General features: G+C 49.6%; 1 protein-coding gene across 10 annotated transcripts in view; it reads right to left on the minus strand.

Moving 5' to 3' along the window:
- Positions 1 to 2185: 2185 nt before the first annotated feature.
- Positions 2186 to 22404, minus strand: part of LOC134526270 (excitatory amino acid transporter 4-like) — a 40960-nt gene continuing 20741 nt past the window's right edge. For 4 of the 10 annotated variants that reach the window (XR_010073924.1, XR_010073922.1, XR_010073923.1 and 1 more), the window contains 11 exons: positions 17207 to 17464; positions 16211 to 16348; positions 15237 to 15441; positions 14721 to 14763; positions 13770 to 14110; positions 11272 to 11505; positions 10017 to 10211; positions 9429 to 9563; positions 4674 to 6979; positions 4553 to 4580; positions 2186 to 3882 (listed from right to left, as the gene is read on the minus strand). Coding sequence is in view for 3 of the 10 variants with exons in the window: in XM_063357998.1 (XP_063214068.1) it covers positions 6781 to 6979; positions 9429 to 9563; positions 10017 to 10211; positions 11272 to 11505; positions 13770 to 14110; positions 14721 to 14763; positions 15237 to 15441; positions 16211 to 16348; positions 17207 to 17420 (1704 nt within the window). In the remaining 7 variants the exon portion in view is untranslated. The other 6 variants (XR_010073927.1, XR_010073925.1, XR_010073926.1 and 3 more) reach the window with 6 other exon arrangements.

A 22404-nucleotide genomic window follows, 5' to 3' on the forward strand; every position in this document is an offset into this window, starting at 1 on the left:
AAGAGGCGGCGCCGCGGGGGCCCCAGCAGCGCCGGCCGCCAGCGCCCGCACAGCCGCAAGCAGCGGGCGGCCGCCATGCTGCCGGCGCGCGCCCCTGCCACGCTTCCGCCCCGCCGCCGCGCGCAGGCGCCGGCAGCGCCAGGCCCCGCCCGGCCGAGGGCCGCGTGGAGGGGAGCACGTCCGAGGCCCCGAGGATCCCGGTTCGCGGCCCGGCCCCGGCCGAGCGCCCCGGGGGGCGGCGGCGTTTCTGAGGGGACGGCGGCGGGCGGGTCCCCGCGCTCTCCCGAGGTGGCTCCGTAAGCCGGCGATTAAGGACTCTCTAAGACTCAATTTTGGAGTGTTAGAAGGGAGACATTCTTTATTGCAGCGCCGGGCGCACAGGGAATCGCTCCGCCTAGTGTGTGCGCAGAGTGGCTCAACTGCAAAGGTCATAGGCAATCAGAATATACATAGTCATTACATTTCCCAGAAATGATTAACATGTTCATATTATCACCTAGAACTCATTAATATACGTAAATGTCCTTGACACACGCGCATCCATGTCCGTTGGTGGTCTTCCAGGGTGCTCTGGTGGTCGTCGACAGCCTTCCTCACCGTGTCTGCTGACTGACCTTGATCTTCGCGCATCCTCAGTTCGGCTTTTGGCTTAGTTTGCAACTCTTGCTTTCAGAAAACTCGCTTATTCTAGCATCTCCCTTATCTACTCTACTCAAGGATACCATCTAAAGACTTTCATCCAACCAAGCCCAGCAGATGTCTAACCCATCCGCTTACAAAGCATTTCAAACGTGGCCACACTATTCCAGTAAGGAGGGAACATATGTTCTTTTTAACTCGGTATCAGTAAGGCCTGAGGGGCCTTCCCCCCCCAGTGTTTTGTGCTGTTCAAGGCTCCTGTGTCACCCACTACTGTATCACTATCCGCGGCCCCTGTGTCAGCCCGGCCGCCGCCGTGCCTCACCGCTCCCCCCGGTGACCCAAACTATCCTGGGTGAAACGACGACGTGAGAGATGTGGAGGGAAAAGGGTGTGCAACCAAAGGTGAAAGAAACTCCCAGTGGAGATAAGGCTCGGGATCCTGTGAATGTGTCTTGGGCCACCGCCCCAACCTTACCCTCAGTAGGTCAAGACCTCAGGGGTCGCCTAGAGCTGGTTGCCCAGGACCATGTCTAGACCCCACAACCTCTCTGCCAGTCGTCTGTCCCCATCCGTCATGGTTTGGCCTCAGATGGCAACAAAGAACCACGTGGCCACTCTCTCAAACTCCCCCCCTATGGTGAAGAATTGGGACAAAAAGGCAAAATTTGTGGGTTGAGACAAAGGCAGTTTAACAGAACAGCAAAGGGAACAAGAAAACAACTACAGTAACACAGATAGAGGAATGTACAAACACGATTACGGAACCACCGCTCACCGACTGGACCTGGGACGCCCCAGTCCGCTCCCAAGCAGCGAATTCCTGCCCCCTCCCTGGGCCAGCTCCCAGCTCAGCCTGGGCATGGCTCATATGGGGTGGAATGTCCGCGTCCCTGTCGGAGCCTGGGGAGAATTAATCCTATCCCCGCCGGAACCAGGACACGATCAGAGTAAAAAAGTGTTGCCTTGTGTTCAGAGGGAGCCTCCTGTGTTTCACTTTGTGCCCATTGCCTCTTGTCCTGCCACTGGGCACCACTGGGAAGAGCCTGGCTCCATGTTCTGTGCACCTTCAGGTATTAATACACATTGATAACATCCCTCTGAACCTTCTCTTTTCCAGGCTGAACAGTCCCAGCTCTCTCAGCCTTTCCTTGTAGGAGATGCTCCAGTGCCTTTATCATCTTCACAGCCCTTCCTTGGACTCTCTCCAGTGTGTCCATGTCTCTCTTGTATTGAGGAGCCCAGAACTGGACACAGCACTCCAGGTGTGGAGTATGGGCCATGGTATGGTATGTGCCACAGTATGTGCCATGTACTGCATGTGAAGTAGGCCTCGTTTATGGACATATGCAAAAGATGCCATCAAAGAAAAAGCTTTAAGGAAAAGCCTTGTAAAAATGTGAATTTAGTGTTTGACCCATGATATAGGCATATGGAGACAAGGAAGCGTTAAACATAATGTTAAAAGTAACGTCCCTAAATCTGTAAGATCATGGTCTTGAGGACAAATAATAGAAAATAATCATGGAGAAGCATTGTGGAAAAAATTCCCTTTATTTTTCAAATATGCAAACTATCTTTATTAACACTGAAACTCACAGCATGAAGAAAAAGCCCTCAGGAATTAACATAGTCAAACTGCCAGAATGCTATGAACACGCCGTACAGCGCCGAGTTCCAATTGCCTCTTTCTTTCTGGGGCAGAGCAGAAGAAGGACACACAATTTCAGGGCAGTTTTCGTGGGCAGATCTGACTCCTGAAACAACGTGCACGCATCACACACATAAAGTGACACATGGCCTATCATCTGAAAATCCGTATTCTCCATGGATTTTCTCTCTTAAAATTAATTTTGAAGAGATGTGTCCTAATCCAAGAGCTCCTCATGTATGTATGCATTGAGACAGCTCTGTGTTTCATCCCAAATGTTGCCCATCTAATCATTAGGAATAAATCTGTTTGCAAATAGGAGAAACTCAGAAAGTTTCTGCAAGTAGAAGCAGCGGGACCGCAGTAAAGACTGCACAAACTCGAATACCTGATAATTTAAAAAGAGAGTTGATAAAATTATTTCATACTTTCTGTTATCCAGTTTTGAAGGCTGAGTTAGTACAAGGTCAGCATTGGGTTTGGAAGGAGTACAGACACTTTTGTATTCTTGGCTGAGCTCCTAAAGTCAGATGCAGAGGGGATGTGGGTCCTTGGGATATGCGCAGGGAAGTCAAAGACGAAGTGGAGATATATACACTCTCTATACATCGACAAGTTCTCATCACGTCACCAGCAGGTACAACTCAAAATCAGCGTGCACTGAGCTCCTTCCTGGTAAACCTTGCTTTGGAAGACTCATTACTGGAACGAAGTAAAACGGCCTCTGTTATTTTGAGGGCGGGATTAGTTGGGTAAATCAAGGTGGGCATCAAAATGAAGTACGCAGCTTTACAGAGTGAGAGTTTAGTGTTGCCTTTCCTTCTTGGATTAGCAACAAAAAAAATAACTCTGTGTATATGTATGTTTGTGCACATGCACCCCTTTCATATATATATATATATATATGGAGAGGTGTGTATATATATATATGCAAATTCCTGACAATACTTTACTATTCAGATAGTGTAAACAGATAGATAATCCCAATCATAAATTGGTTAACAACATGGGTAAACACCAGAGCTAGGAACTATCAATCAGCTGAATTTTGAAATTCCCCGTGGGAGACTGGCTTGCAGTATTTGGAAATGAGGCCTCTACTGGTTTGTGCTCCATTAATCTCGTGTCGAAAGCAGGAAATCACAAATGGCAAGGCTTGGAGCGTACTACTTTGTGGGAACATCTGAGATCACGTTGATGCGATGAGGTATGGAGAGCCCCTTTTGTGATATGTTTACATGTCTGCTAACAAGAACTGAAAACAGGTCAGACGCCTGCTGAGTTTTATTAAAGTATCATTAGGATCCTTCCAGATAGCTTTTGAAAATGATTGGGCTGGAAGGACCCTTTGCAATATCTCTAAACCAGAAAGCACGTGCATATATTATAAAGCCAGAAGGGACCCTTATGATCATCTAGTTTGACTCTCTGTATAACTCAAGCCATAGGACTTCCCCGAATTAATTCGCATTTGAGCTAGAGTCCAATCCAACAATCTTTTCTTCCAATTCATCCATCAGTTTGCCCGTTATATACAGGAAGTCTCTTCAGGATTAGAATTCAATGCTTTCTTGAGAAGTTGGACAAATAGTCTGGAGAAAAAGAAAAAAAGAAAACCAAGATGCAGTTCAATAGGGACAAATATAAATTACTAAGGTAATAATAAACAACTGCACAAAGACAGGCTGGGAAATTACTAGCTAGGCAGCAGTTCGGCTTAAAACGATGTAGGAATTACCATGTGTTATCACTGGAGTGGAGTCAATGCTATCATGCTGTTGTGAAAAAATAAAGCACTTTGTTGGATTTTATAAGCAGGTCTGTTCTTCATGAAGGTTTAGACTCACGTCAGCTGAGCTGTGTTAATGATAAGCTAGTGCTGTCTTAGCCCACTACAGATACAAGCTAATGCAGTGTATCTTAAAACTCTTTGATTAAGATCCAGTCTTTAGGTACAGCCATCTCATCAAAGAAAGAGTCTAACCTCACTAAGATTTAAGATAAGATGAACAGACTTGAATTTGCTGTATGTATGCATCATGGACAGTTATCCTGATCAGCTGATGCATAGCATGCTATTCAACTACGGTAAATCGAGTCCAAGATCTAAATCTTAACGTACGTGAAATATTCTTTCCTCAGTGCTCAGCACTAATAAACCTTTAGTTGGATTGCTGTGTCAAATTTTAGTTACTCTACTTTAAGAAAGATGTGGAACAGAGAGGAAGAAGTCCAGAGGAGAGGAACACGAATGATTATTACCTGTGAGGGCATACTGGGTCTGTTTAGTCTAGAAAGGAGAAGAGCAGACATTATAATAGTAGTCATACAAGATAAAAAAAATACTGCAAAGAGGAGGATAATAATTTGTTATCCTACTCACTTGCCCCCTGCTAGAGCAGATCTCGTGTCAGAATAAGCAACCTGCCTCCCACAGTCAGGAAACAGCCTGCTGCCTTGGGGCCTGGGGCCAACCACTGCTAAATGGAACACTTCGGTTTACCCTGCTCTGTTACCCGCTTTTATGTCAAAGAGATGCATTTGTCCATTTCTCTCAGATTCCCAACAATCCTCCAGCCCATAAAACCAGAATACTCTGCCCACAGGATGTGGAATGTGGCAGCACCAACATATAATCCTACAGTTCCCGAAGGACTAAAAGAGCCTCAGGATCTGGCTTTGGACATGTCAAGAACTGTATTTTAGGAAGTTTTGTTAGTGCTGGGGAGCTAAGCACGGGCAGTTGCGCGGTGGTGGTTGGCAAAGTTGACTCCAGCTGGTGCCTCTCAGGTCTTCCTTCCTGAGGTCCACTTAGGTGCACCCCTGACTGTAAGGCTAGGACTCCTGGGTGAAAAGGATCAGTGTGGAAAGCCAGGGTAGAGGGGTTTAAGTGATATACGGGGTCTGGAATAATGAGAAGACCTCAAGTAAAAGCTGCCCATTTTAGATAGTTCGGGTGTGCTGCTGCTCTTCTGGGCCGAGCCGTTTCTAAAGCAGGACAGCTACGCTGCAGTAGGCGAAAAACTGCGTATCCTTTCCGTCTTCCTGATTGTATCTAGACATTCGTTTTCTGGATGTTCGTAGACCTGGATATTATGGAGCAAGCCCTGCTGGTCCTGTTCGCTGGAGCGAGAGATACAGGCTGTGTTCCCGGCCACGCCAGGGAAGGGGGATAAAGCACAGATGAAGCAGGTCCCTGCTTCTTGCTTGAGCCTCTGAGATGTTTTGGATGTTGTGTGGGCTTATGTCCAAGTGTGTTAAACAGAAGCTGAGCTCTGAGAAATTTATCCTGAATTTATAAGTTTGGGGTCTGGCAAGTGTTGGGGATGTGATTGGGTACTGCCTAGGAAAGATAGGAGCTGTAGAAAGACAGAGACATTTTGAAGCACAGTCTGGAGCAACGTGACTGAAGGGAAGTCACGTCTGAAAATAGCCAAAGATGAGCAAAGGAACAGTTTCCTTCGGAGTCTTATGATGAGGAGTGAAACTGTTTTCTGAGCAAATCTGGGGTGGTGGAGTCATTCCTGGCATGGAGGTACCGCCCAGCTGCTCAGGTGGGCAAACTGTTTAATCTTTGTTTCCCCTTCTGGTTTCACCAAGAGGAGAACAGCTTGCTAAAGAGAAATGAAGTTAACTGGTGTTCGCCAGAGCTTGGCAGAGGGGAGAGCTGTTTCAGAGGCTGAATAACGGATATAATAAATTCTTTAATTGTTCACTGCTTTCACAATCCTTTAGCATCTTCAACTAACAAAAAGCCTGTTGACCTCTATTAGTGCTACCAGCCAGCCCAGTAAGCCCTGGCCCTGCTGTATGGTCCCACATTCCTTCAGGAGCTGGGTGACATTGGTATCTGCAGCCAGAAGGGTTGCCAGAGTGAGAAGCTCTCAGGAAGCATCATCTGCGTATCCGTGCAAACACCAGGACCGCGAGCAAGGAGGACACTGCGTTTATCATAATCACTCTTGCCAGTGAAAAGCTGGACAGGAGTGCTGGGGCTCTCCAGAGATCTCCAAACGGCCAAAGCTAAAAGCTTTACATGCTCGGGGGAAGGCACTGACCGAGTGAAGGCTTTGCAGCTGTATCCTGCTGGGTGGAGTCATCATGGCAACATTTTGGTGCCAGTCCGCAGGTGGTGGTGTCCCCGACCCACCTTGCCACTTAGCTGTGCTCTCGGTTTAGCTCAGAAATGAAGGAGATCCTATTCCAGCTCGTTCACTGAGTCTTCTTTACTTGGGTCTAACTTTTGGACCTCGTAAGAATGACTAAATCAGGCTTTTGTGGAATAAAACTTCTTTGCTGTTTAATTTTCTCCTCTTTAATGTCAGTCAAAAAGAGGTGGGGGAGAAGTGGGACCAGGGAAGACTGCATGTGGAAGAGAGGGGAGAAAAGTGTGCATCTTGGAGAGTGGGTATTTCTCTGTTCTCCACTATGGACTTGCTGTTTCAAGTCTTGGCTTTTTACAGCATTAATCTGCACTCTGCTGCCCGATTTCACAGTGCTGTCTCGCTCCTGGGGTGCCTGTGGGTGTCGTTCTGTGGGCAAACCAGGTGGGAGAGCTGCTCTTTCTCCTCTATCACAGAATTACCAAGTTCGCAGTCCTGCGCATCCAGCTCATGCCGGGAAAGATGCTCCACAATGCCAGCCCCCAGAGAATCCCCCAAGACATTGGTGGTCGTTCTAAGGCGGTCCCTGAAAAATCAGAGAGAAAAATGAAATATAAGGGGAAGAAGACTATTTCAAGAAACATCTTCAGTGAAACTTTTTCTACCTTTCAAGTCACTCTAATAATTGACACTTCAACATTGGACAGGAAAATGACTCACAGACAGCCTTCCTTGATTGACAGCCCACAGCACGGGCTTCACATTCATTCCCGCTCTATTTCATTCCCAGTTTCTCACTAGTAGAGTTTTGGATTTACCAAAAACCGAAGGAAATGTTACTGTGCTTCCACATGGACGGTTTCCTTTCCCAGGGGCTGCTAAGGCCTGTCTGCAGGCTCAGATGAGCCTCGCCACATCTGTCACACTGGAGTTGAGTTTTGTTTTACAAAAAGTGCAGAAATTGTGTGACTCAGTGCTGCTGTGGAGCCAGATCTCCTCGGCATGGACAGCATACACTAAGACAAGGCACCAGATTCTTCATGCAAAATGGCAAACCTAAAACGCCCTTTGCAAGGAGATATCCTCCACAACCACCACTGTAAGTAAGGGCTGAAACTATCACCAGTCCAGCAACCCATCGTATGCTTCGGCGGTAACAACAGATAAGACTTTTGGTACCTGATTGAAACCAACCTTTCTGGGTAAGTACAAGAGGTAACCTGGTGTCTTAGGAGGCAGGGCCTTTTCCAGCCAAGTCTGTTCTTACACACAGTTCACAGAAGTGGAGGTGTTGGGCAAGACTTTGTTTCCAACTGCTCAGCCATGGCTGGGAGCAGACTTTGGCAGCTTTGGCTATAAATCAGCAATACAAGATACAGAAGAACAGAGGAAACACGAACAGCGTATCCCTGAGTCAGGATTTTGTCGTGTCGGAGAAGACTGCGAGAGTGAGCACTGTGCACAAAGGCATTCTTCAGTCTAGTTCTTAAGAGCACTCCTGTGAAATCACTTCTCCCAAGGTTTAAAAGGGAAAGAAAGGTGAGATGGAGCAATGTAGCTCATCCCAGTGGTAGCAATGTCTTATTCCAATTCCCATGTTTGGTGGTGTAGAACCATCACTCTGCAGTGTGAATTTACTTGTTATTGGCACAACCTGTCCCTGTTGGTCTCGAGATAGTTTCTGGGTGGCTTTTAAGATAAAGCAAACTAAGGACTGGATGAAAGACACAGCTCAGAGGGTCATGATTAGGGGCCCAGAGTCTAGTTGGGGGTCAGTGACAAGTGGTGTTCCCCAGGGGTCAGTACTGGGTCCAGTCCTGTTCAATACATTCATCAGTGACCTGGATGAAGGGACAGAGTGCACCCTCAGCAAGTTCGCTGATGATACAAACCAGAAGGCTGTGCCACCATCCAGTGAGACCTGGACAGGCTGGAGAGCTGGGCAGAGAGGAACCTCATGGAGTTCAACAAGGGCAAGTGTAGGGTGCTGCACCTGGGGAGGAATAACCCCCTGCCCCAGGACAGGTTGGGGCTGACCTGCTGGAGAGCAGCTCTGTGGAAAGAGACCTGGGAGTCCTGGGGGACAACAGGGTGACCATGAGGCAGCAATGGGCCCTTGTGGCCAAGAAGGCCAACAGCATCCTGGGGGGCATCAAGAAGAGCGTGGCCAGCAGGTGGAGGGAGGTCATCCTCCCCCTCTGCTCTGCCCTGGGGAGGCCACAGCTGGAGCGCTGTGTCCAGTTCTGGGCTCCCCGGTTCCAGAAGGACAGGGAACTGCTGGAGAGGGGACAGCAAAGGGCTGCCAAGATGCTGAGGGGACTGGAACACCTCTCTGATGAGGAAAGGCTGAGGGATTTGGGTCTCTTCAGTCTGGAAAAAAGACGACTGAGGGGGGATCTTATCAACGCTTATAAATACTGAAAGGGGGGGTGTCAGGAGGATGGGGCCAGGCTCTTCTCAGTGGTGCCCGGGGACAGGACAAGGGGTAATGGGCACAAACTTGACCATGGGAAGTTCCATCTCAACATGAGGAGGAACTTCTTTCTTTTGAGGGTGGCAGAGCCCTGGCACAGGCTGCCCAGAGAGGTGGGGGAGTCTCTGTCTCTGGAGACATTCCAACCCCGCCTGGACGCGTTCCTGTGCCACCTGCTGTGGGTGACCCTGCTGTGGCCGGGGGTTGGAGGAGATGATCTCCAGAGGTCCCTTCCAACCCCAAGCATTCTGTGATTCTGTGACATTCTGCTTGGTGACCAGGCTTGACCAGGCTTGGTGACCAAGCTTGGTGACCAAGCTGACCAGGCTTGGTGACCAGGTAAGTGACCTCTGATGCTTTGGGTCACTGAAGTACATGGTGAAGGCTCCAGCATGGACAGAGAGGGCTACTGTGCAAAGGTCTCGTGGATCCAAGTGTGTTTCAAGCTTAATGATACAGGTTACTGAGCCTGCTTGTAGCGGAGACATTGGGAGTACATACGAACCCTGTAAGCACTGTCAGGGAGCACAGAGCAGTGCATGCTGCTGAGCAGAGGACTTACAGAAACCAGTCCACAGCGATGATCAGCGTAATGTCTTCAGTAGGCAGCCCCACTGATGTCAACACTATAACCATAGTCACTAGTCCTGCCTGGGGAATACCCGCGGCTCCGATGCTGGCTGCCGTGGCAGTGATGCTGAAGGGAAGAGGAAAGCACAGCTATCAGCAAAGGGAAGAAAAGAGGTAGTCACTTTTGCAAAAATGTCAGGAAGTAACTCAAACTCATCAGCTACAAAACACCTTGGCAGCCTTTCTGCCCTGGTCACCGAGCAGGATGGTGACACGTGGGACATCAACGCAGCGGCCAGGCTCCCCCCTGCCAGGCACCCATCCATAACAGGCCGCCCACTGCAGCTCTAGCAAAGGGACGGCTCAGACCTGGAAATGCAGTAAGGGCTCAAGTGGAGCCTCAAAGACGTGGTGCACCAATCTGATGTGCTTCTACACTTGGAGGTGTAGTACACCCTTCTTTTCCATGCTTTTTTTTCCTCTTTGTATCTCCTGAGCAAAAGAGGAACCTGGCCACACCTCAGACAAGCCAACAAAACCGAAGCCCTTCCTGTAGCCCCATAATTCTTTCAAAAGTCACCTTATTGTGATGATCTGCCCGAAGTCAAGTTCATAGTTGTTGACTTGTGCAATGAAGATGGCTGCAAGGGCCTCATACAGAGCAGTGCCATCCATGTTAATTGTAGCTCCCACGGGCAGAACAAACCTCGTGATGCGCCTGTCCACACCATTGTTTTCTTCCAGGCACCTGAAGGTGATGGGCAGAGTCGCTGAGCTGAAAGGAATTTACAAAACAACATGAATCGGGTATATGCTGACTTTGGAAGAGGGACTGAGCCTCTGCCTGGTTTACGACCTTACCCACCTGCTTTTTCACCCTGCCATGTGAGCCAGAGGCCAGAAGCTGCTAGGAGAAAGAGCAGTCTAAGCAAGGCTTCCTCAGATATGGTGCACGCTACAGTTGCACATTCAGACATGGCTTTCCTCAGGGGGCTGGGGCCGGGGCTGTGTAGCCCTGAGGCTGATGATGCTGGTATAACACCAAAACGCGGTGATGCTGGAGGATTCAGGGTACATAGGACAGAGCCTCAAGACCAAAACTCCTTTTCCAGCTATTAAAAAACTCGAGCCCTTTCTCACCCCCCTTGTCAGTGCGTGAGACAAGAATGACCCGGGTGCGAGAATACAGCTTGCAGAGAAAGCAGAGGATTGTTTCTGAAAGAGAACATGAGCAGGAAAAACGCAGTGTGTTCCCACATGAGAACGCATGTGGGAGAGCTCGTTATGCGCTTGCCGGGAAGCGGACAGAGCAAGAAACACATCACTCAGGAAACGACAGCTACCTGCGATCCCTTGCGTCAGCTGTGTGGCATGGCAGCGCGAGCCACGGAACGCACGAGTGTTTCTGCCTTCGCGCAGGTCTCCTGTGAGTTTAGTGCCAGCTGCATACAGCACGTGTGCTCGGGAGAGAGAAACGTGCGAACGTGTGCGAGCACGTGTGTGCGAGAGGTACGTGCGTGGGGAATAACGCTGCAATTCAGTGGGATTTGATATTTGCCCTGAGCTCAGCGTTTCGGTGCTGCAAGCAGAATCGCCACCACGTTTGGTAAGGAGGAATATGGGTCATGCGCTGATGGTTAGAGACGGCCACGTGATTAAGGCTTCCGAGCGGGGAATCTTTCCACTCTCAAATGAGCTCGGCTGGGCCAGCGCAAAAAGCTGCTAGTGCTAAAAATTTGGAGATTGCAGTGCTGCACTAAGGGCAGCGGAGTGCTGAGAAGCAGCCCCAGAGTATCCACACCAGCCCCAACCCTACTCCTCTACAGCCATCGTACCTTGAGGAGGTGCCCAGGGCTGTGATGAGGGCCTGCAGAAGCCCTGCGATGAATACCCAGGGGTTTCTGTGAGTGACGATGAAGTAGAGCAGTGGCAGGATGCAGAGGGCATGAATGAGGAGTCCAACGATGACGGTGAGCGTGTACATCCCCAGCTGGCCTCCCATCACTGCTAGGTCATCCATCTCCAAGATTTTGCCAGCAATTAAAAACATGATCCCAACTGGAGCATACCTGTGGCAGAAACACAAAGCCGATGCTCAGAACTGGCACCCACAGGTTCACACCAGCTTTAATGCATGCTGTCTGGACAAATCCCCAGTAAGCCAGCGCACCAGAAGTGCTCACTGAGCCTAATTGTTGGATGATACTGCTGTTTCTTTTCCGGAAACCTGGAGAGACATGGGACTTGTTCACCATATGGTCAAAAACCAGCGCTCGTTGCACTGTTGGGGACGCCAGGACTCCTGTGCACACAGCTTGGGCACTGGTGCAGGTTTCCTCCTCCTTCTGGGTTCCCCACAGGTTTCCACAACAGTCCTTGTAGAATTGATAGGGGAGGTTATGTAGAGGAGTTTTTAGAGTCCCTTCCTTTCCTAACACAGCTTGGGCTGAGAGTATTTTTTTTACTGAGAGGCACAGGGAAGTACAGGAGAAACGGACTCAGGGAGTAAAAGCAAGAGTGTCCTATAGGCTCTGGGGTATCAGCCTTGCTATCTTCAGATGTTCACATTTAGGGAATAGGAACATCTAGGGAATCCATATCTGGTGTAGCAAGGACTGGGCACACCAACAACTGCGGAAGCAGCCATGGCTTATATAAAATCCCATTTTGAGGTACGCTGCTATCCTTTACATTCCTTATGGCTTTTTCCCCCCTCCATAACAACGCGTCTCATGAGCAGCAGTGAGGCTCCACAGAAAGGAAGCCATAACACAGACATGGATAATATCACGGGCACTAAACTAAACATGGACAAATAACTGGACCAAAGAAAATCCCAGGTCCGTGGCCACACCTCTCAGGGCTTGGCCTCTGCAGCCCAAGAGCTCACATGCAATTCATGCACAAAGCTCCGAGGTCCACATGCCAAATTCCAACTTAGCCTGGGAGGTTTGGAAAAGTGTCAGGAAAGGATTTCACAAATATTTCATTTCCTCTGATCTTCCTCTTAGAAGGCATTCGTGGCTGCAGCTAGTGACCAGATCTCCCCAAGAAAAACAAGCTCCTGGGAGATGCTCTTGCAGACTGTGGCTTCAGGAAGGAGTTCTGGGCTGCAGCTGGAGTCCTGCCTCCTGTACCAGCAGGATTTTGTAAGTCGGGAGGTCTCTCCAGACACTAGCTACTGTCAGCTCAGGCGGTTTCCTGAGTGTAACCAATGTGCTCTACATCAACAGCCCGCCTTCCTTCGCTGTAAGGGGGAGCTGAAGGAGGGGATGTTGAAGGCACCTTGAAATTGTCTCTGGGCGTAATGTGCAGGTCTGCTTGTTCCACTGTGCTCATGCCCTCCCTTCTGTTCCCTCGGGCAACTCTTATCTCTTCTTAGGAAAGCAAGGCCCCAAGTTCTGGCTCATCCGTGGAGGAAAAGATCCCAGAGCGGCTGGGGCCCCCCAGTGGTCTGCTATGAGCTCAGGGTTGTTCTTCCCCTTTGTGTCCTTCTGTGTAAGGCCTGTCCCCCTGTGCCCAGGGTGTTGCACTGCGACTAGAAGACCAGGGAACGGAAACTGGAGTGGTGTAAAATGGGAAGTGGTGTGGGGCTGACAGATCCCCTCCCAATCAGACATTTCTGTGTACGCTGCCAGCCCCACATCTCTGCTGTCTCGCAGTACCCACCACAAACTCCTATTTAGACCTTGAGCCCTAGATGGGTAAAGAGCTTAAAATAACAAGGTTTGGTAAAATGCTGCCTTCTAGAGAAGACTCGTCTCAGCAATGCCTTGTAGCACGGGCAGCCTCGCAGGGAAAGCACCAAGCAGCTGAGCTCTAGCGGAGCTGGGATCTGGGAGACCTCACACTGAAAGGCAGTAACTTTGAGTTGACCTTGTCAACTCAGCTCAGCTCTCGGATCTGATGCATACAGGTGCCACCCTGAGCAGCAGGAAAGTGGAAATAGGTTATTGTGATTCGTAGCTAAGTCAGACTCCTGGAACATAGCTGGAAGGAAAGCTTTTTGTGGGAAAGCCTCACACCCTACCCCTGTTGGTAAGGCTAAGAGATCTTCCACTCCAGCTCTCTGGTCTTCCAAGGATGTTTCCAGCAGCCTCAAGGAAAGCAAGTCCTGGTGTACCTGATATTTCTGAGGTAAAAACAAAAAACAGGAAATGAAATGTGAACAAATATCCCATCCAGACTTTTCCCTCCAGCCTGATGGAGCCAAAGGAGAGCTGTGCCCATTTGCTTTTCCTGTGCATGTCATCCTTAAAACTACCCCACTTCTCATCAGGTCAGCGGAAACTGCACCTGCAGACCTCCTGCTCTAACCGGCCGTGCTCCTCACCAGATGATAATGGCCACCAGCCTCATGATGGCTTCGTTGAGGCAGTTAAAGAACTCCCGCAGGGCCCGTCCCTTCTGCTTCATGCTGCCGATCACCAAACCGAAGCACATGGAGAACACTACCAGCCCCAGTGCGTTCACCCCATTGGCTGAGCCCGGGATGGGAATGACTTCTTCAAAGGTCAGCACCTCGGAGACGGTCCCCAGGGCATGAGTGACGTTCTCCAGGATGCCGGTGAAGTTCTCAGGCACAGGGATCTGAGTGGTTGTCACACCTGCTGTGACATTGCTGCTGCGGAGGACAGTTCTGGTGAAGACCCTGGTGCTGTACTGCGTCTTGTACTGAAAAGACACAGATTGTCAGATGCACTCACAAGCCCTGGTTGAGGAGCTCAGGACAACATGCTAGGCTCTCACATCGCTTCCTAAAGAAAGGAGAGTACTGCAAGTTCACTGCTGACCTGTGTGGGGAACTTGCCTTGCTTGTTCTCAACCTCCCTAACTTAGTACTTTGAGCCAAAATTTCATAGAGCTGAAGGTCAAAAGAGACCATTGGAGCATCTCGTATCCCTAGGACCGAGATATTCTGGCTTCTCTGATAACCCTTTATACTGCTTCCAAAGGCACTAGCACTACAGAAGAGACAAATCCTTGGAGAACCTGCTCCCGTTTCACTGGCAGTCCAAGCCCGCTACTGGAGATCACACAAACCCTTCCTGGCTCTGAGTGTGGGATGGGACGGAGGTTGAAGGCCCCATCTACAGACAGCTTGAAAAGCTTGTGTGTGGGATGCCATCATACAGACTAAGGACTGCAATGCCTCCTGGAGCTGTCAGAGCTGGGAAAGGGTGAAGGCAGTATAAAATAATTGCTATTCCATCCCCCAGAGAAACAGGTTGGACCATGGTCTAGGGCACAAGGTGCAAGGGAAGCGCCAAGTGGGATTTCATACCTGTTTGAAGCAGGCTTCTACCAGGTTGGGCGGGAACATATTCCTGCAGTAGATAAAATGAGGAAAGAGTTACTGTCCTGTTTGACTAGCAAGAAAACATGGGCTTCCTGGCCAACACCTGTGTCCTGGAGCAGTGTCTGAGGTCACAACTCTCACAATTCCAGGCTACGGAGCAAACGGGCCCTTTCTGTCTGACTGACAGAAGATGGGAGTATGCTGATCTGGAGCCAGGCACCTTCCTGCATCTTTTCAGACTCCCGCTGCATCTTTTCAGAGTCCAGAAGGTTGTATTTCAGGTGTGTGAAAAGAGATTACACACATACGGCACTGGCATATGGGTCCATCGTAAAAGCATCATCAAACCCAACTGAGCCTTAGAAGAATAGCGTATTACAATTTTTATTATACTGCCTTGCTCTCAGCTTCATAGGCTGTCATCTGAGCGTAGGCTGTGACACTTCAAAAGGACATTCCATGGAGGAATGGTCTCAAAATGAGACCAGCTTGTTCACCTACCTCACCAAGTCCATGAAGGCATCTGTGGTCTGCACCTGCTCAATTCTGCCTTCTCGGTGAAGCTTGTCCTTAGATCCTTTTCCTGGGTGGATGATGATCACCATTAGGATGCCAATGAAGACTGCTATGATTGTGGTCACCATGTAGTAGACAACAGCCCGCATCCCCATCTTCCCTGAGGCTCTGCCATCCAGCGAGGCCATCCCTGGGGAGTCACACAGAGAGACAAGGTGAGAAGGTCTATTTTCTTAGAGGGAAGGGGAAGATTCAAAGTGTGCAGGGCACAGGTCTCAGTTGGATGGGGAGCTGGGGTCTCTAGGAAGCACAGCATACAAGGGGCAGACTTTGGAGCTCCAAGGTGATGTTGATATGAGAGAGTGTGGCTTGTGGTTACAAAGAAGCATAGCACTGCTGCATTTGGGAATGTAGTAATTTCCAAGAGTCCCCTCTCAGTAAACTGGGCCTTTAAGTCCCCAATGGTGGGATGTTTCAGCAGGTGGAATGCCTTGCAGTCCCTTCCGCTGGCTGAAAGCTTGGCTGGCTGACATGTGTTCTATGAGGACCTGGATGAAACAAGCTCTCCAGCCAGCGATCCACTCCAGCTCTTTTGGACTGACATGAATTAACCTTCCCTAGGCTGGAGCAAACCTGAAGCTGACTTGGGCAACAAACTTGTTGACGTTTGAGGTAATGTAGGATGAAATCCTTGTTAGCGCTCAAGTGCTGGGCATTAGAAACACCACATTGTGTACTCCCTAGTCTTCTGAGAAAGCACAAGGCCTTCTGCTTCTCTTCCCCACTACTGAGCCAGCAGAGGTGCGAGTGTGGGTCATGTTCACTACATCTGTGGGTTCAGGCTTGTCACTATTAGCCAAGTTAATCCAAGCACCTCCAGCTGGGGCACTCCAACAACAGCTAGCGTCCATCTTTGCTGATTATTGCCTTGGCTGAAAGCAGCAGAAAGCAATTCTCACCTGTAATCAAGCTAGAGACAATGAGAGGAAGAACCAACATCTGAAGCATACGCATCAGGAGCTCGCCGGGGAAGGAGAAATACTTGATCTGGCGATAGGTCAGCTGGTAGGGCCGGAGGGAAAACGCCAGGATGATTCCTGTGGATCAGCAAGGGATGAGAATGGAAACGGGACAGTGTGATCCAGTGGTCTGTCTCTCAGTCCTACAGCGTGGCTTTTCTCTTTCTCATCTCCTTTCAGCTCCTTCTGTCCCCAAAGGAGCAGATGCTCTTTCTTTTTCTAAAAGGCCATGATCCAGTTTTTACTGCATGCGCTCTCCCTCCCTCTGACATATTTATGTGCACAGAAGCCTCGTGCTCAACCACTGGTCTCCTTGTTGCTCTGTCTGCTGCTCCTCTGGGTTCTGTTCCCAGGAAGCTCACGAACACAGAAATGCTGTGACCAGGGATACGATCTCCCAGCCTAACCTAAGTGTGACCACACAGTTCACAGACTTTGTCCACCCACCTCTTAAAGCTGTGTTTAGCCAGTGAGTTAGAGACATACAGCGTGGATCAAAAGCTAGGGACAATCCACTATCTGCTGGGAGGTTTGGTTTGGATTGCATCACAGCCCTGTGCATCGGTTCCTCCTTCTGGTACTGTCAGACTAAAGCTGTGGGATGAATCTGAAGAGCTCTTGTGCCTGTAACTGCACTCACAAGAAGCCTCTGAACTTTTTATGAGGATTGGTAGAGCCGGATCATCAAGCCCTTTCTGTTGTAGACTGTTCCTAAGCTGCAGCCCGAGAAGATCAACAAGGACTCCCTCACACGTGCCCTCTGCAAGGTCTGTTGTCCTTGCACACGAAGGTACTTCTGATTGGGACAGCATTTTGAGCTGTCAGCTCATCAGCTTCACCTCCCCAGTCAGATCATTATGATAAAATAAAATCTTTGTAGAACAAACTTCCCCCCACATTTATAAATGGTGCCCAGTGTTGCCACCAGCTCCGTACCTAGTAAGACTGCAGCAATGGTGAAGAGGACAAAGGCATTTCTCCTGAAGAAGCTTTTAGCGCTGTCAGCAGTGATGCTGTGCATCCGCTTCTTGGCCCGCGCTGCCCGTTTCTGCACCGCCTGCCGAAGGCGCTGGACCCGGCTCTCTGCATTGAGCCTCTTGGCTGCGTCCTCGTTGAGGAACAGGCTGTTGACGTGACTCTGCTCGCTCATGGTCAGCACAGCTGCTCGGTCCCCAAGGCACGGCTCTGCCTACGCTGGGCAGGGAGAAGCACAGGAGGGAAAGCGTAAGTTGCAGCACCCAACACCTTGCCTTCATTTTTAGGTCGTTTCCATGGGGCCCTGAGCAGGTTTATTTAGAGTTGATTAATGAGCTCCTCCACCCCTCTGCAAGGAGCAGACCCCGGGGAAAGGCATCTAAAGGGCTGCCAGGGTCTTGTCACAACTGCTCTGATGTCTCTGGAGAAGCTCTGGCCTCTGTAGCACCCAACGTGCACTGAGGAGCAGCTTGTGGCCCCTACCAGAACAGCTTTCCCATGACAGCAAGCGGCACTGTCTGTTTCTGCAGAAAGGAACATAATTCCTTTGCCTTCTGTGGAGCCTGAGGATAACGCTTTACTGACTTTCCTTTGAAGCACAATAGGACTTTCAAGTAGTATCTCTTGTCAAACCCCACTGATGGGCTTGACCTGCTGTCCTGTCTTCACAAATACTAAGATCAAACCTACCCCAAAGAGGTGACTAAAGGACCGGTTCTGCTCCGTTACTTCCTGGCTGCAAGGCCTGGAGCAGTCTACTGTTCTTTAACTGTTTAATTTTTACTATTATTCCCATATTCCTCAGAACAAAAGAACAAGGAGGGCTACACAGGCACACCAGTCCACTCTGGAGTGCTAGAAGGCACCAGCAATCCAACAGTTCTTATCATTAGGACGATTATTGCCTGACTACGCAAGCGCCATTTTCCTATTGTCACTGTGCCTTGGCAGATACAAGGTCTGAAAATTATTCTTGTTCTGAAGAAGAACAAAGTCAGCTTACCACATTAGCAGGTGCTGAAAGACCTTTCTTTGATGTTGCAAGGCAAATAAGAGCTACTCCACTTGCAATCCTAAATTTAAGTCAAAGAAACCATCACAACTGGCATTACTTTCCTTGTAAAATATACATTTAGTGTCTGCCATTTGGACCCAGATAAATGCCTGTCATGAATTGAAGACATTGCCTTAAAGAGGTTCACGGTCCAACATTGCAAGGTCATTTCCAACAGACAGATGGAGGAAAACCTCTGTTCTGATAGAAGGGTTGTTTGCACAGAAGCTAATGCCTCCATGAGGTTCAGAGCAGTGGAGAGACACCCGAGGTGGCCCAGCCAAGTCACTCTAAGCCCTCCCAAGGCTGAGCTGTGTGAAGGCCACTGGGCTTTTGCTGCAGGAACCTTGCAGTACCGCTGTGGTCACCCAAGCTTTTTGGATTAGCAAACAGCATTCTCCGGATTTTGGTCCACTGATTCCAGCTTGATCACACGTTCGCTTTCTTATTCCACCACCCTATGTTTATCTGTTGATGGAGCCAATATACATCAGACTGGGTGAAAACTTTGCCTGTCTTCTTCCATTTCACTGCCAGCCCTCCTACTTTTCACAGCTATGCATGAGAGAAAAGAACTGCAATGTACGTATTCCTTCAGTTCGTTGAACTCCACAGTAGATTAAGAAACTATGGAGTCAATCCCCTGTGCCCTAGAATAGACTTCTACTATTCATTTAGTAGCCTCCCAGATATAGGGTTGGACAAACAACATTATTAGCTGTCAGGTTCCAAGGAGTTAGGACTTTCACACATCTTGTGTCCTCCTGTCTTGCCAGTTACCGGCATCACTGGCTCTACAAGGAAGAGGACACCTCTCAGATCTCACCCTTCGCCATTACAGACTCACTGAATAATCGCTTTTGTGATCCACCTTTTTTTTATCTGCAGGATTTCCAGAAGTCTGCCCCGGAGCTTAGTGCCCTTATGGTGAGAAAAGTAATTGCCAGCAACTGGAGGGATAGAATAGAACAGACTCTATCAGTTGGAAGAGACCTACAACGATCATCTAGTCCAACTGCCTGACTACTTCAGGGCTGGCCAAGCTAAAGCATGTTATTAAGGGCATTGTCCAAATGCCTCAAACGCTGACAGGCTCCGGGCATCGACCACCTCTCTAGGAAGCCTGTTCCAGTGTTTGACCACCCCACCCCCCCAGTATAGAAATGTTTCCTCATGTCTAGTCTGAACCTCCCCTGATGCAGCTTTGAACCGTTCCCAGGACTCCTGTCCCCGGATCCCAGGGAGAAGAGCTCAGCACCTCCCTCCCCACGGGCCCTCCTCAGGAAGCTGCAGAGAGCAATAAGGTTGTCCCTCAGCCTCCTGCTCTCCAAAAGAGACCAGCCCGGAGTGCTCTGCTGCTCCTCAGAGGACATGCCTTCCAGCACTGTCACAAGCTTTGCTGCCCTCTTCTGGAAGCATTCAAGGACTTTCACATGCTTCTTAAATTGTGGGGCCCAAAACTGCACACAGTGCTCCAGGTGAGGCCGAACAGACGTTGAACACAGCGGGACAATCCCCTCCCTTGGCCGCCTGCTTCTACTGTCTTTGATGCCCCCCAGGATGCGCTTGCCCTCTTGGTGCCAGGGGACACTGCTGGCTCCTCCTGAGCTGCTCACCACCCCCACACCCCTTTCTGCAGGGCTGCTCCAGCCACTCTTCTCCCCATTTATACTTGGGCCTGGCGTTACTCTGTCCCAGACGCAGAATCTGCCACTTGGACTGGTTCAATTTCATGCCGCTGATGATTGCCCAATGCTCCAATCTATCTAAATCCCTCTGCAAGGCCTTTTGTCCCTCTAGAGAGTCAACAGCACGTCCCGGTTTGGTATCATGGGCAAGTTTGTTAGTGGGGCATTCAGCTCCTGCATCCAGAACATTGATCAAAATACTGAACAGCATTGGCCCTAGGATTGAGCCCTGAGGAACGCCGCTGGTGACCGGCCACCAGCCAGGTGTTACCCCATTCACTACAACCCTTTGAGCCCTGCCATCCAGCCAGTTCTTCACCCAGCTCGCCGTGACCCCACTTATCCCACAATTGGACAACTTGTCCAGAAGGATGCTGTGAGGGACAGTATCAAAACCCTTCCTAAAATCCAGAAAAACTACATCCACCGCCTTCCCTTCATCCACTGGGTGGGTGATGTTATCGTAGAAGGATATCAAAGTCGTTACAGGACTTTGCCTTTGTGACTCATGTGCCTGATGATTGCACTATTCTTTAAATGCTTTTCAATAGTACTCAGTATAGTCTTTTCCGCAATTTTCCCAGGAACTGAGGTTAGACTTACAGGTCTGTAGTTCCCTGGGTCTTCCCTCATGCCCTTTTTGAGGACTGGAATAACATTGGCTAGTTTCCACTCAGCAGGGACGCAGTGCAGCTTCCTACAGCGCCTAAGGCAATCGCTTCCAATAGCACAACTACCAAAGAAAGTTTCAAACCCCCCAAACTCTCTTTCTTACTCCCAAACCACTCGCTCTTCATCAAACAGCCCAGCACACATTGGTAAGGTGAAGTGCTGCGTTACTTCGCATGCCAAAGTTTTGCTCCCGTCTCTTTCGTGAACTGAGAACAGTCACACGGGTGGCTCTGAAGTCACCCATCACGGGCCTGCCACGCACAAACCAGGCTTCCCGTTTGCCACGGCGACCCGAGGAGACCTGCGCTGAACCAGGAGCACAGGAGCACAGACTCACCTCTCCTCCAGACCTCGCCTTTCTTAGCGCTGGACCACACCACCGCAACAGCACAAATTCCCATACAGGGAAGGTGGGAGAAGAACCCACACGAATAAAGGGACTCACCTGCTCTTTTTCTCCAGGTGTCTCCCCATCCGCGTGCACCGGAAAGCATATTTTTATGCAAACAAAATGAAATTTCTATTCTGATACGGGAAAGTTCAGGATCAGTCATTTGATCCCATGTCCCACCATGTGCTCAGCAGCCTTCTCGGAGCAAAACTTATCGCGCAGAAGGAACTCGCCAGCAGAACTTGCTCCTGTGAGGTCCCCACCCTCTTGCTGACTTGCTCCCTTTCTCCATCTGCATGTTTTGCAATACAGCGGCCCCTCCACAGCACATTCCCTCTGCACCGCTGGCCTGAAATTGTGTAAATATTCTGTATTGCATCAGCTGGAAGTTCTCAGACTGCCGCGGAAAGGCACCAAAATGCCCTTCCAGATTAAGGGTCTGTCAATAGCTTGGAATTTCCTTCCTGTGAGGAAGACGGTGGCTTTGCTCTCTTGGTGAAGGTTCTCCTATTCACGGCTGCTTCTCCAGTCTCCGCTCTGCCCAAAGCACCGAGACATCTGAGAGAGCATTTTTTTTAGGTAACTTCAAGGCTAGAACCAGGAAGCACAGGATATTTTGCAAGAAAGTTCAGTGTTGCAAAACTAATGCCTAGTTCCTGGCAATGAGGTTTCACATAAACAGTGGAATTTTGGCTATTTTAGGGACATCAGTCAGAAGATGGTGAAAGTAAAAAATGGGGAAGGAAGGACTTTTGCACTATATTTTTTTTGTTCTGCTCTTTGCAGATTGTTCAGTGGTTATCTTCCCATCTACCCAGGGAGAAGGCTTCCAGCATGGGGGGAGGAGGACAACAGTGCTTAAGGACCTAGGAAGAGCTGGAAAATGGGAAATCTCTGAATCGACGGAGATGCATCTGTTCCAACTGGTACTGTACGTTGAAGGACAGCCCTCCTCTTTATAACTTGTCTCTGCTAAAGCAGCCAACATCAGAAGAGCTGAAACCATCCAGCGTCCAGCACCTCCCCACGAGCATATTTTAAAGACAGAAGGTAATAAAGTTCTGGCTCACCAGGAGGTGGTTTTGGTGGAGGACCAAGTGTGGTAGCATCAGGGCATACTTGCATCCCCTTGTCACAAGTTGCACACTTTTGGCCCCCATGTGCACCCTTGTCCTTAAATACCCCTTTATCATAAGAAGGACACGGGCAATGTCAGGACATGAAACCCCTTTCATTTTTTGAAGGGTATCCTAGCTCTTCTCAGATCTGTGACAAGGGGATGCAAATATGAGGAGGAACTTCTTCCCCATGAGGGTGGCAGAGCCCTGGCACAGGCTGCCCAGAGAGGTGGGGG

Source organism: Chroicocephalus ridibundus, chromosome 22, assembly GCF_963924245.1.
Source record: "Chroicocephalus ridibundus chromosome 22, bChrRid1.1, whole genome shotgun sequence".
NCBI lineage: Eukaryota > Metazoa > Chordata > Aves > Charadriiformes > Laridae > Chroicocephalus > Chroicocephalus ridibundus.